At 47.7% G+C, this 14071-nt stretch overlaps 2 protein-coding genes across 2 annotated transcripts in view; both read left to right on the top strand.

Moving 5' to 3' along the window:
* The window catches only part of LOC101980866 (lactase-phlorizin hydrolase), a 26404-nt gene extending 21627 nt beyond the window's left edge, over positions 1-4777 (top strand). Inside the window, exons 10-14 of the mRNA XM_026779769.1 lie at positions 278-329; positions 2029-2319; positions 3108-3306; positions 4394-4596; positions 4763-4777. Of these exons, the coding sequence (XP_026635570.1) occupies positions 278-329; positions 2029-2319; positions 3108-3306; positions 4394-4596; positions 4763-4777 (760 nt within the window). The remainder of the gene's footprint in view (positions 1-277; positions 330-2028; positions 2320-3107; positions 3307-4393; positions 4597-4762) is intronic.
* Positions 4778-6562: 1785 nt separating this feature from the next.
* Positions 6563-13816, top strand: LOC113456196 (lactase-phlorizin hydrolase-like). Its single transcript, XM_026779768.1, has 5 exons — positions 6563-6669; positions 9324-9458; positions 10005-10228; positions 12558-12791; positions 13599-13816. The coding sequence occupies exons 1-5, from the start codon at positions 6563-6565 to the stop codon at positions 13814-13816; spliced, it is 918 nt and encodes a 305-aa protein (XP_026635569.1).
* Positions 13817-14071: the final 255 nt, after the last annotated feature.

The raw sequence follows: 14071 nt of genomic DNA, 5'->3' as shown, positions 1-14071 counted from the left end.
ATTGGTCAGACATTTGTTTTCTAGGAGTCTGTAGATCTTGTCAAGGACTGAGATGGACATTTGAAGGGCCAGATGGATCAGGTAGAGCCATGACAGAAGGTTCAGGAAGAACATGCAAACACGTAATCTCCCTGGAGGCTCCATCTGTGCAGGCAGATGACCTAACTGGTCCTGGGGTAAATCCGGGCATTTTCAGATGCTCTGACCTGGGCTGCTACTGAGTTCACGACAAGAATGTGAACACAGAACATATGGTGCTGTGATTCCCTTTTCTCAGGAAGAGGAAAGATGAAAGAGAGAGGGCAAGAGGTGTGTTCAGTGCAGGCATGGTGACGCTTCAGAGGGCTTGGTGCTGGGCCTTTCTTCATCTTCTTTTCTTCCTCCTCCCCTTTTTCCAATTTTTTCGTGACAGGGTCTCATACAGTTCAGGCTGGCCTTGAATTTGCTGAGCAGCCCATATTCTTGGATTCTTGACCGTTCTACCTCCATTTCCTCGAATCCTGGGGTTACAGGTGTGCAGTGCTAGGCTGGTTTCTCAGTGCTGGCGTGGGATAGCCTGGGGTCCACGCATGCTAGACAAGCCTTGACCAGTTGAGTCTCACCCCAGTCTGACTTTCTATCCATTCAGGCACAGTGAGCCTCCTTTGTTCCTCTTCCTCCACGGCTGTTAAGCAGGCATTTCTCTGGTGAGACCCAGCTGTTTTACACAGCAGCCAACAATTGTCCTCTGGTGTCCTGACTCCCCTGGAGTGTCACAACTTGTAGGTCCTCTCAGTAGTCGGAACTTCACAGCACGTCGATGTTCCCACACATACATTTCTGTCATTTTACCCTTCAGCCTCCCCACTTGGCATTTCTTAATTAAGTATGCAGGAGACAGAGTCTTGTGTAAACCAACTCACTCTGTAGCCAAGGATGACATTGAACTTCTGATCCTCCTGCCTCTCCTGTCCAAATCCCAGGCTTACTAGCATGCCTAAATACTCTCAGCATATGCAGTGCTGGGGATGGAGCCCAGGGCCTTATCTCGTGCATGGCAATCAATGCCTCATAAACTTAGCCTTATCCCCCAGCTCTACAGCTTGTATATTTAAAGCCATGAGTTCATATCCTTGTTATCAATTCAAATCTATAGGGAAATGCTAGCCCTTTCATTTTCATATTTGCATCTCCTTTCTCCAGCCTATTCCCTTTGGTCCTGGCCTCTTCCACCTCCACACACATGGTTCCTATGGCAGTTTCCTGCTGGCTCCACTCCGCCCTCTCCCAGCCAGCACTGGATGTGCATTATTGGCTAGAATGCCAACACCATCTCAGCAGTGACACCATATTTGCTGTCCTACCATATGTGTTGAAATGTTCGAAAGTGAATTACAGATGTGGTACTTATCTACCTACTGACCACCACAGATGGGCGTTTTCCAAAGTCTTATTGGAAGGGAGTTAGGGAGGAGGAGGAGGAGGAGGAGGAGGAAGAGGAGGAAGGCATAGAAACAGCCATGAACATCTAGACTACAAATACTTTCTCCACACCAGTATCCTTGCAGTTAGCTTGGCTGTAGTTAAGGTAGTATCGGATGTGATATTGTTCACTCAGCACCTTTGGTGAGTACCCACCATATGCCAGACCCCACTGCCAGCATTAGTTAGTAAACTAAAAATGTGATACCCATTCTTGGAACTGGGGATGTGACTCAGTAGAGTACTCAGTTCCTTTGTTACATGAGAGTTCAAAGTCAGCCTAGGCTATGTGAGGCTCTCTGTTTTTGTCTCTCTTTCATGTTCATGGGCGTGTATGTGAGTGCACACACACACATGCATGCACTCAGGCACACACACACACGTACAAGTGCCTACACTGCTTGGTGATATGGGAAACCAGCCTGGGAGCAGAGGGCAGAGTGGTGCCGCCATGTGTGTAGGGCAACTTTAGTAACTGGGTGCAGGGTGTGCAGAGAAGGCTCCCAGGGAGCTGCAGAAGGGAATGTATTTGGTCAGATGGCTTAGACTACCTCTTGTCATCTTGAGATTGAAGGCGCCTGGAGAGCAGATGGCAAAGGACTGAGTATTTGGGACACATTTTCCCACACACCATTGAAGATTGAGAATGACGACAACGGAGATGTGGCCTGTGACAGTTACCACAAGATTGATGAGGACGTGGTGGCCCTGCAGAACCTGGGTGTGTCCCACTATCGGTTCTCCATCTCCTGGCCTCGAGTCCTCCCAGACGGAACCACCAGGTTCATCAATGAAGCAGGCCTCAACTACTATGTTCGATTAATAGATGCACTGCTGGCTGCTGGCATCACACCACAGGTGAGGGTGGTCCCGGGGGGCAGTGGGTCAGGAGGACTCCATTTAATATACAAACAAGTGCTGGGGTTTTATTTTATTCATTTACTCTATATATTTTTAATGTGTGCTGCCTGCTTCTCATATCTATTTATTTATCAGATACGGTCTTATGTATTTATCTATTTATCTACATTTGAGAAAAAGTCTCCATTATCCCAGCAGACCTCTTACTCCTTATGTAGCTGAAGATGTTCTTGAACTTCTGTCCTGTATCCCACACCTCATAGTGCTAGACTTACAGGTGTGCACCACCGTGCTGTAAGGATGGAACCCAGAGCTTGCTGCATGCTAGGCAAGACTCTATTGCCAACTCCAGAATGTGTGTGTGTGTGTATGTGTGTGTGTGTGTGTGTGTATGTGTGTGTGTGTGTGTATGTGTGTGTGTGTGTGTGAGAGAGAGAGAGAGAGAGAGAGAGAGAGAGAGAGAGAGAAAGAGAAAATCATTATAGGAGTGACCACTTTCCTTCCCCCATGTGTATATTCTGGAGTTTGAACCAACATCATTAGGTTTGGTGGCAGGCACTTTTACTAGATGAGCCGTCATCTTAGCAACAAAATGCTTTTGTAACTTGGCTTTTGAATTGTCCATAGATTCACATGGTGCAGAGTTAGAGAATGAAATGTTTTCTTCCCTATAGTGGAGAAAGTTCAGAACTCCCCGAACCTTTCCTTGTCAGTGTCCTTCCATTTCTCATGTTGTTGGCTTTCTGAGAGATGGTGGATAGAACATTGTTCTGGCTTCCCCGCAGGTGACCATGTACCACTGGGACCTGCCCCAGGCACTGCAAGACATTGGGGGCTGGGAGAATGAGACAATTGTGCAGCTGTTTAAGGAGTATGCAGATGTGCTCTTCCAGAGGCTGGGGGACAAGGTGAAGTTTTGGATCACACTGAATGAGCCCTTCGTTGTTGCTACCCAAGGCTATGGCAATGGGGAGCACGCTCCAGGTAAATGTCCTAGATCCAACTTGTCATCTGTTTGGATAATGACATTCTCAGGACAGTGAAGCCCTGGGATCCAGGTGTCATAAGAAGTCACTGACAGGCAGTGTATTTCAGTCCCTACCTACACAGGTCTGGGGAGAGGGCTCAGCTCTAAAGTGCTTACGGTGAAGGTCTAGGGGTCTGAGTTCTCTCCCCAGAACCCATGCAAAACCCAAAACAAGCAAACAAACAAACAAACAAACATACAAACACCTGGTAAAGTGACACATTGTAACCCTAGCCCTGGGAAGGCCCAGCCAGGTGACCCACTGGGGCTCCCATATTCCTCAGTCTCCCCTAGTTTAGGTCCACAAGTGATCCTGTCACAGAGAAGTAGGTGGTCTCTCTGTGAATGATACCTGAGGCTGTCCTCTGGCCTCCACCTATACTCACACAAGTCAGCACATGCTCCTGCACACACATGCTCCTGCACATACATGCTCCTGCACACACATGCTCCTGCACACACATGCTCCTGCACACACATGGTCCTGCACACACAAATGCTCCTGCATACACACATGCTGCTGCACACACATGGTCCTGCACACACACACACACACACACACACACACACACACACTCAATTGAAATGCATTGGGAGGTATTTCTCAAATCAAAGATAGATGCATCTTCTGTGGCTCTTAGTTGGCACTTTGATTTGAGCACTTGTTCTCATGATGTGGTTATTGTCACCATTGGATGTGTCCTCCAGTCCTGACCTCACTGTGGTCCCTTAGACCTCTACGATGTCAACAGAGCATACGTCATAGTAGAAGTCCCACCAGAGGAGGGGACATAAGCCACCATAGATCAATGTCTTCTCTCAGCCAGAGTGCTGCTGGCTGCTGCCCACAAACAATCCATTCCCTTCTTACAAGCTCTCTTTGCTGCCTGTTCTCCTGAGAAAGGCACTATGAGGCTGACTACTGTCTGCCATCCAGTAGGAAGGAAATGTGGGATTAGAGTACCTGTCTCCCAGGTGTCAAATCCCTCCTCCCATACACAGGGAGGATGGTGTTTTCTGATGACATCCTGTGTGTGTTTCCAGGAATCTCCTCCAGGCCTGGCACGGCTCCATACACTGTCGGCCACAACCTAATAAAGGCTCACGCTGAGGCTTGGCATCTCTACAATGACAAGTACCGTGCCAGCCAGGGAGGTGTGATTTCCATCACCATCAACAGTGACTGGTCTGAGCCCAGGGATCCCTCCAAGCAGGAGGACGTGGAGGCTGCCAGGAGGAACGTCCAGGTGTGTCCTCTGGGTACCATCTCTTCTTGGCCATCTTCTCTCCCACTGTGCTCTGAAAGAAATAGATGGAGACCAGAAATCGAAGGTTTAGATCTAAGCCAGTTTTGTTCTTACTTGATTTTGTGATCCTGAGGGGAAATGATCAACTAACTGTTCTGTTCTTCAGGTTTTTCAACTGTGAACTAGATGTTTCTTACTCAGAGGTTGTTGTTACAGAGGGGATGAATAATTTGAATTATGTGACTGAGGGTTTTTTTTTTAAAGATTCTTTTTTATTATTAATTTGGTTTTTGGAGACAGGGTTTCTGTGTATAGGCCGGGCTGTCCTGGAACTCCATTTTAGACCAGGCTAACCTGGAATTCACAGAGATCTTCCTGCCTCTTCCTCCAGAGTGCTGGAATTAAAGGTGTGTGCCACCACCTCCTGATTTATTTTATTTTTAATTCTGTATATGCATGTGTTCCCGTGAGTGCAGGAGCCTGTGGAGGTCGGAAAATGGCATCAGATTTCCAGGAATCTGTGAGCCAGGCTATGGGGCACCAAACTCAGGTCCTCTGGAGAGCGGCAAGTTATCTTGACTATGAACCTTCTCTCCAGCCAGCAACTGTGTTTTTAGCCTTAAAAAAATTGTCTGTGGGTTGACAAGATGGTTCAGTGGGTAAAGGTGCTTGCCAATCCAAGCTTGGTGACTTAAATTCTATTCTCAGAACCGATGTAAAGAAGGAAAGAGGCCTGCCAGTGATGGCACACCCTTCAACCCAGCACCTAAGAAGCAGAGGCAGGCAGATATTTGTGAGTTTGATGCTAGCTTGGTCTGCATAGCGAGTACTAGAAAAGTCACCAAAGCTACAGAGAAGCCCTTTCTTGGGCTGAAAAAATAAGGAAGGAGAGGCAGCTGTAGAGAGGGCTCATCAGGTAGGAGCACTAGGCTGCTTTTTTAGAGGTGGTAAGCTCAATTCCCAAGAATCACGTGGTGGTTCTCCAGCATCTGTAGTGTGACCTGATGTCCTCTTATCACAAAAAGGAATACACCAGATAGAGCACTCATACACATTTTAAAAAATATAGGAAAGAAATCAGTTCTCTAGGACCGAAGAGATTGCTCCTCAGATAAGAACACTGTCTGCTCTTCCAGAGGACCTGGGATCAATCTCAGCACTCACAAGGCAGCTCACAGGGTCTGTAACTCACAGAGATGTACATGCAGGTAAACACCAATGTACATAAAATACAAATAAATGAACTTAAAATAAGGAAGGCTGGAGAGAAGAGACTCCACAGAGTTGTCTTCTGACCTCCACCATGGCACCCGCTCCACTCTACCTCATACACAGAGATGCGCACACCACAGCTGCTGCTGCAACCTCCACCTCCACCACTAATGATGATGATAATTTAACAAGGAAACTCATTACTTGATTGATTGCTTAGCATGCATGGAGCCTGCGGTTCTGTTCTCAGCTCTGCATGAGCCTGGTTGTGGTGACGCATGCCTGTGAGCCTAGCACTTTGGAGACTGAAGCAGGAGGATCGGGAGTTCATGGGCATCCTTGGCTACATAGCAAGTTTGAGGCATGCCTGTGCTACAGTGAGACCTTGGTCATATGTAGGCCTCACTGGATAGAGCACTGACTTGATGCTAATATCCTCCACTATAACCTCCTGCTTTGCCTACAGTAGCTGTAGCCATCACCTCTAGGTGCCAAGAGTTCCTTAATTTCTTAGGAACTCTAGTGCCCCTATTTTCTAGATCTCAGATGAAGGGTGTGCTTATACAGCCCCTGGAAGTCTATACTATAGTAAGCAGATGCCAGCAGGAAACAGTCATGTTCAGTGAAGACCCATGACAGGAGGGAGAGAGAGTGACCCCGATGGTACAGCCTCCCCTAGCCTGCTGGTGCCAGGGAGAGGTGAGATGCCTCCCTCCCATGTCAGTTTCAACAGTGATTTACCCCCACACAGTTCATGGGAGGCTGGTTTGCACACCCCATCTTCAAAAACGGAGATTACCCGGAGGTGATGAAGACACGGATCCTTGAAAGGAGCCTGGCAGAGAACCTCACCAAGTCAAGGTCAGTGCTGTATCCTCAGCGGTGAGTGAGCAGTGTGAGTGTTAGTGCCAGGAAGGGCACTGTGCTTAGAACTTGCGTCCTTGCTATGAAGATGCATGTGATAGCATCTGTAAAACTCAGGAAGACACTTAGGGTCACCCATCGCCTCTGACTCTTACAATCTTCACACCTCCTCTTTGCACATAGTTCTCAAGGGGAGGGTGGGTTCTAGGAAGACACCCAATTATGAGAGTGCTCCAAAGTCCCCCACTCTGTACCTTGTCCAGTTGTGGCTCTCTATTAATTCCCACCTAGTGTAGGAAGAGGGATTTCTGATGAGACTGAGTGAGCCACTGATATATGGATGGTGCTTTTGTTTGCTTTGTTTTGATTTTTGTTTTTGAAATAGAAGAAAACAACATTGAGTGAGCAAGAGAGGTTGGGAGGGTAGAGCTGGAGGAGGGGAAAACATATTCAAAACATTTTGTAGAACAAAAATATTTTCTTTTTATAAAAAATTTATTTATTATATATTCAGTGTTCTGTTTGCATGCATGCCTACACACTAGAAGAGGGTATCAGATCTCATTCTAGATGGTTGTGAGCCACCAGGTGGTTTGTCAGAATTGAACTCTGAACCTTAGGAAGAGCAGGCAGTGGTCTTGACCTCTAACCCTTCTCTCCAGCCCAAGAAAGAAGTTTTTTAATTAAAACAAAAGAAAACTGAGCTCAATCCTGGCACGGGAATATGCCTGGAGAGACTGTCGCTATTGTTATTGTTCTCCAGGATAGCTGCAGAAACTGTCCAAGAGTACCCGGTCCAGAGCAACTCCACTGCCTTGCTCACGAACTAGTTCCCCAGTTAGCTTACTTGCTCTGTTTATCACCTTGAGAGAAAGCTATTGCTTGGGGACTGTCAGGCACGTGCTTTTTGTTTTTTGGTGATGGTGGAGGGTCATCTGTCTATCTGTTGTTTCATTGGTTAATTAATAAAGTAAACTGCTTGGCCTGATAGGTCAGAACATAGGTAGACAGGGAAGACAGAACAGAATGCTGGGAGGAAGAAGCAGTGAGGCAGACGATATAGCTCTCCTCTCCAAGATGGACGCAGGTTAAGATCCTTCCCGGTAAGCTACCACCTCGTGGTGCTACACACATTATTAGAAATGGGTTAATCAAGATGTGAGAATTAGCCAATAAGAGGCTAGAACTAATGGCGCAGGTAGTGTTTAAAAGAATACAGTTTCCATGTAATTATTTTGGGTAAAGCTAGCCAGGTGGCAGGAAGTAGCCTGTCACTCCTGCTTCTACAATTTGGCCAGTAGATGGCAATGGTTTACAACAGGGCATCCATGTTTACCTGTTCTGCTCTCTTTCTGGGAGCAGCAGCTGGAAGTTATGGTTTTGAGAGTAATAAAGGTCAGGGCCAGAGTGCTCCACCACCAAAGTGATGTTCAGAACAAGGCTGCCTGTCTTCAAAACCAACATCCACAAAACCTTTCCACAAAAGGCTCAAAAAGATGGCTCCTGGCCTTTCGGGAGAGACTCAAAAGCCCAACTCTAGCTCAAGTGTCTGGCAGAGGATGATAGGAATTCAGCAGACATCCATTCCTAATAGCCTTTGAGTCTGTCTCCCAAATCTTCCTTCTATCACAAAATTGTAATCCTTACATTGTAGCACGACCTGGCTTATGTAGGGCAGTCCTGATGTGCAAGGCTGTGCCACTGTGTCTGATGTAGCAGTCTGCTAGTGGGCATTCTGGACCCTACGCGCAGCTTTGTCAGCAGCTACTGCACACCTGGGTCAGAACTAAGTGGTAGGGTCCATAGGCAGAGCCTGGCTCCTCCAGATGGTGATAGGCCAGCAGGGAAGATGAACTGGCATGGGATTCTAGTCCTCAGTTTCCTCAGTACAAAGAAAAGTCCAAAGACCAGGAGGTTGGTCGACCTGGGGATATCAGAGCCAAGGCAGGGTATTGGAGGGCTGGGCCCCAGAACAAGAAACTGGGCAGCAGAAGTTGCTGTGTCTTAGGGCTACGAGTCAGACAGAGGAAGACTAAGCAGAATACATACAGCAGAGTTGAAAGGAGCCTGCTGCAGGGCAGGGCCACATAGAAGCTGGACAGGGACATGGCCTTGAGGCCACAGCTGAGGAGCCATTACAGACTCCAGAGAGAGAAGCAAGGCACGAAAGTCCACAATCCAACATTCAGTTCTCAGAACTTCCCCATTAGTAAGGACAGACAGCAGAGGACACCTGAATGAAGCAAGCCCAGGAAAAGAGAGGAGCAAAGTGTGAGCTGGGAGGACATGAATTGCAAAGACTAAATTGGGCACATAAAGGAATAGTTAAAAGAAATTACCTCAGATGCAGGCTTGGTTGTCAAACCTATCTTACATAATAAAACTCAGAATGTCTGAAGGTAATGGGGCGGGGGTGGGGGACAGCCCGCAGGGAGCGTACCCAGGACAGTGAGACCAGTGTGCAGGTGGCTCTTTGGGGAGGAGAAGGGATGGAGCAGCAGGCAGGAGCATCACCTGAAGAGCTTCCCTTTGTGGAGCTGCTCTAGTCATAACCACGTGTCTGGAGTTCTGAGTGCCCCTACCCTGTCCAGACAGTCTCTCCTCAAAGTGTGATTCCTCCTGATCCTTCCCTAATGGCTCCCTCTTCCCAGGCTCCCTGCATTTACAGAGAGCGAGAAGAAGAGGATCAACGGCACCTTTGACTTTTTCGGGTTCAACCACTACACCACTGTCCTGGCCTACAATCTCGACTATCCTGCTGACATCTCTTCCTTTTACGCAGACAGGTAAGACAAACAACAGGATACCTGAGTAGGGAAGTGCCCTCTGCCCCGTGTGGACTCAGGTCTGTCTGTCCTCAGAACATACCTGGTGATCTGTATACCAGGGTTTGCTTGATGGCTACAGCACGTGACAGCCATGTGACATTGCATCTCCCAGCTCCTTTCCCTAACACATGTCCTTGGCTTCTTTTTCAATACAAAGGCTAAACTAGTATATCTGTGCTATATAAATAGTATAAATGCATGGAGGAAACACTGAGAAACCAGAATAAGATATCCTTGCGTGAAGCTGGGAGAGGGTTTAGTGGTTAAGAACACTGGCTGCTCTTCCAGAGGTCCTGGGTTCAGATCACAGCAACTACATGGAAACCCACTCTCTGACGGTAGCATGTACATTTCAACAGCAGACAGGAGCTGGGGACATGTGGAGTTTTCATGTTAGTGTGAGGTACCCTATATGAATAGAACCCACAGAAGATTAGATGTCACAACCGAGGCCATCCTCTTGGTTTATAAACAAGATATCATCTTTACCTTGTGAACTTGCAGGGGCGTGGCCACCATTGTAGACAGCTCCTGGCCAGTCTCTGGCTCCTCCTGGCTGAAGATGACCCCTTTTGGCTTCCGGAGGATCTTGAACTGGCTGAAGGAAGAATTCAACAACCCTCCAATTTATGTCACAGAGAATGGGGTGTCCAGACGAGGGGACCCAGAACTCAATGACACCGACAGGATCTACTACCTCCGCAGCTACATCAATGAAGCCCTCAAAGGTAAGAGCTTCCACCTCACTTTCTGGTCCCAGTGAGCCCCTTCTTTGCTGGAGCATAGGTGTCTGGAGGACGGCAGTCTGGTCCCTCGGGGACACTAATGACAAGGCCCATTGCTCATAGGAGTTTGAGCATTTGTTTGAGGCTAGAATCAGAGGTGTTTTCCTTCCTAGACTTACCTACACACAGCAAGTAAACCCAGTTTCCTGAACTGGCCTGTGTTAGTTCCTGACCTGAGTCCTCTGCAACCCTTAGTCTTTCTTGCTGTTTGGCATCTCTGCACATTGCTTTCCTCTGTGAGCAGGCAAGAGTTGTCTGGTGGCTCTAGGGCCTTTTGTGGGCAAGGCAGGAGAACTGGGGTGGTAGCTCAGGTGGGAAAGTGCTCACTGTACAACCCTGAGCCCTGGGTTCGATCCCAGATACTGTAGGAAAGCTGGTCATGGTGGTAGGTGCTTGTAATCCCAGCACTGGGGAGGGAGAAAATGGGGGCTCCTTGGGGCTCTTTGGCTGGCAGCCTATACTACTTCTCTAGAAGAACAAGGTGGACAGAACCTGAGGCCCACTTCTGGCCCCTACATGCACCCAAACGTAGCACTCATATGAACACATATATATATACATATATCTATATATATGCATATATGTACATATATATTACAAATAGTTTATAGCTATGTGTTCAAATATAAATGTGTGTGTGTGTGTGTGTGTGTGTGTGTGTGTGTGTGTGTGTGTGAACCCCAGGCTCCTCTACATGCATCCACACATAGCACTTATATGGACACATAGCTACAAACTATTTGTGAGATATGTATGTAAACCCCAGCCTCCTCTACATCCAAGCAAACAGAAGGGACATCTTAACTACAGCTCAGATCTTTTGTTTCTAATCGCTCCTGCCTCTCTGCCATGCCTGCATGGCCTGAATAGCCGAGACTGGCGGGGGTGCTGCTTCCTTGGGGGTATTTTGCATCAACATTTCAGGGGGTCTCAGTGATTCAAACCACATAATTTGCAATGAATCTACAGGTTCTCATCCTCTGTAGAGACAAAAGCAGAACCTCTATTCCAAAGCATCAAATCCTTAGGCTCATATTTTAAAGTCAAATACCTTTCTTAGCAGTTCGCAGAATCAAATGTCTTTCTCCAGTCCAGAACACAAAAGACAACACAATAACATACATCTGTACACATTCTATCTTTTGGAGACCCTCAATTCAACCTCCTGTGTAGGGTTAAGCCCAGCTTTAGGGGGCGTGTCCACCTCTGGCTAATGTTACCTATAAATCTGCTGGGCGAGTGCAGCCGCCCCTTCTGCTTTCTTGGTCTCCGCAGGAACAGTGGTTCTGTAAGTCTATTTCCCCATTAAAGCTGTATATATTTTTAAATCTGTCTACATTCATTTACACCGTTACACTCCTGCCTTTTATTTATTACTTCCCTACTGGCCAGTCTTCCAGAGGGCATCTCTCAGAGAATCTCTGGGGATGAAGACACACATACTTCTTTTAATCTGACTTGGCTTATTCCCAGTCTGGAAAATTTAAACTCCCTTGTATATAAAATCTTCGGCTATCTTCCTTGTTACTTCTGTGCCTTGTTGCTTTAAGAGTTTCAGTTACTTTTTGAGGCCTTTCAATTTACCCTCCTGCCTCTTCTTTATACTAATCTTTTGGAGGGTATCCCTCAGAGTATCTCTGGGGAAGAAAAACAAAACCACATCACCTTTTCCAATACGCTCCTCAGACAGAGTGACCCCGTTTATGAATCCCCACCTTCCAGATATCAGTGGGACCTCCACTTTGCCATGCCTGCACGGCCTGGACTTGCTGAAACTGGCAGGGGGGTGCCGGGATTGAGACACAGAGGCTTCCTTTTAGGTGGAAGAACAGCAACCTTTATTTTGCCCAGAAACCTTTTATACCTCTACTGCTTCTGTGGAAAACCACCGGCCAGAAAGAACACAAACTTTCTTGTCAATTACAGGCCACAAGGAAGTTCCCCTGTCAGTCAGGGGGAGTGAGGGCAGCTAGTTCACAAAACTCTCCATGGGTATTTCAAGGTTCTGACTTAGACCAATCCCCTGAACTACTGAAGAAAGCTGTGGGGTTAGTTCAGGCTATCCTAGTTCCATTCAGAACTGAGCCTTTGTAGAAAGATGCCAGTGGTCCCTCATGTCCACTGTAGAGAACCTGCTAGCACACAGGAAGGGTTCAGAGTTGGAACTCACACTCTACAAAGCAGAATAATGGGGACAACTATGAGCCCGGCTTCAGGAGGCCTGGCACACAGGTGTCTTCACGTGAGTGTTCACACCCAGCATGTTTTTTAGCCGCTGTGCAGGATAAGGTGGACCTTCGAGGATACACGGTATGGAGTGTGATGGACAACTTCGAATGGGCCACAGGCTTTACAGAGATGTTTGGTGTGCACTTTGTGAACCGCTCGGACCCTTCTCTGCCACGGATCCCCAAGGCGTCAGCCAAGATCTATGCCTCTATAGTGCGCTGCAATGGCTTTCCTGACCCTGCACAAGGACCTCACCCTTGTCTCCAGCAACCAGAGGGTAGGTGGCGCTGGGAGAGACCAACACTGTGTGGTCAAGGGTGAGAGGGAGCTGCTCTTTCCACCTGCCTTCCCCTAATTCCTGGCCTTCTCTTGCCCTTCTGTCCCCTCCATTCATTAGCATGCGCTCCAGGCACCTTTTGGCTACTGCAAGTCTCTCCAGAGCCTGTCTTACCCTGGGCCCTGCTGTGGGAATGAGCAGAGCTAGATTCCTCCAGTCCTACCTCTAACTCACTGCAGCGCCTTCCTTGAGAAGGACAGACACTTCCAGGCAGTTTCTAGGTCAAGTTTAAGGATTGTATAAACACTATGGGTAGTACTTGTGGGTGAGTATAAAACAGAAATGTCTGTGACAATACCCAGTGCTACACAAAGAGGATACAGTTGCCCAGCTCTGCATCTGAGTACCTAGCATCTGAAGTTCAAGGTCATCCATGACTATCTGGCATAACTGAGGTCTGTCTGGGCTACATGAGACCAGTCTCAGGTGAATAAAGGATGTGGCAGTGGGGTGGCATAGTGAGATGGCTCATGGTTTTGTAGGGAAAAGCGTTATGGCACGAGTTTAATACTAGGAGCCCAAAGTGGAAATAGAGACCTCCTGAAAATTATGCTCTGTCCATACGTGAGCATCATGGTATGCACATACAAAAACACCACCATGAAGGTGATCCATGCCGACACCACAGCGGTGAGCTTTCTTTTGTTGTGTATGTTTGGGAGGAGGGTACTAAGCAGTCTCTTGACTCCAGGATCAGCGGGACCTTTCCAGAATGCCAGAGCCTGAGTCCCCATTGTCCTTTCCTAGATGCTGAACCTACTGCCAGCCCTGTGAAGGCAGAAGTGCCCTTCCTGGGGCTGATGCTGGGCATCACAGAAGCACAGACGGCATTGTATGTGCTCTTTGCTCTTCTGCTTCTTGGAGTCTGTAGCTTGGTGTTTCTATTGTACAAATACTGCAAGCGCTCCAAGCAACGGGAAACACAGCCAAGCCAAAGTGAGCTGAGTCCAGTGTCTTCCTTCTGAGGTATCACCAGCTCCTCTGTTGTGCAGAGAAGCCCTGTGCCCTGTGCCTGCTAGCACAGACTCCTGCTCACAATGGATCTCTTCATCAAGACTTCCTGCACTGTGGGAGATGGTTTCTATCTTTAAGCTTTCTAAGTTCTAAGTTGAAATGAAAAAGCATCTTCTTCAGTACTTGCAATTTTCCTGTGGACTCTGAGAAGCTTGCCAGGTCCCCTGTGGAAATGCAGAGACTTATCTGTCTAGTGGTTCTGTGTG

The sequence above is a fragment of the Microtus ochrogaster genome, chromosome 6, assembly GCF_000317375.1.
Source record: "Microtus ochrogaster isolate Prairie Vole_2 chromosome 6, MicOch1.0, whole genome shotgun sequence".
NCBI classification, from domain to species: Eukaryota; Metazoa; Chordata; class Mammalia; order Rodentia; family Cricetidae; genus Microtus; species Microtus ochrogaster.
This window is presented reverse-complemented; position numbering and strand designations above follow the sequence as displayed.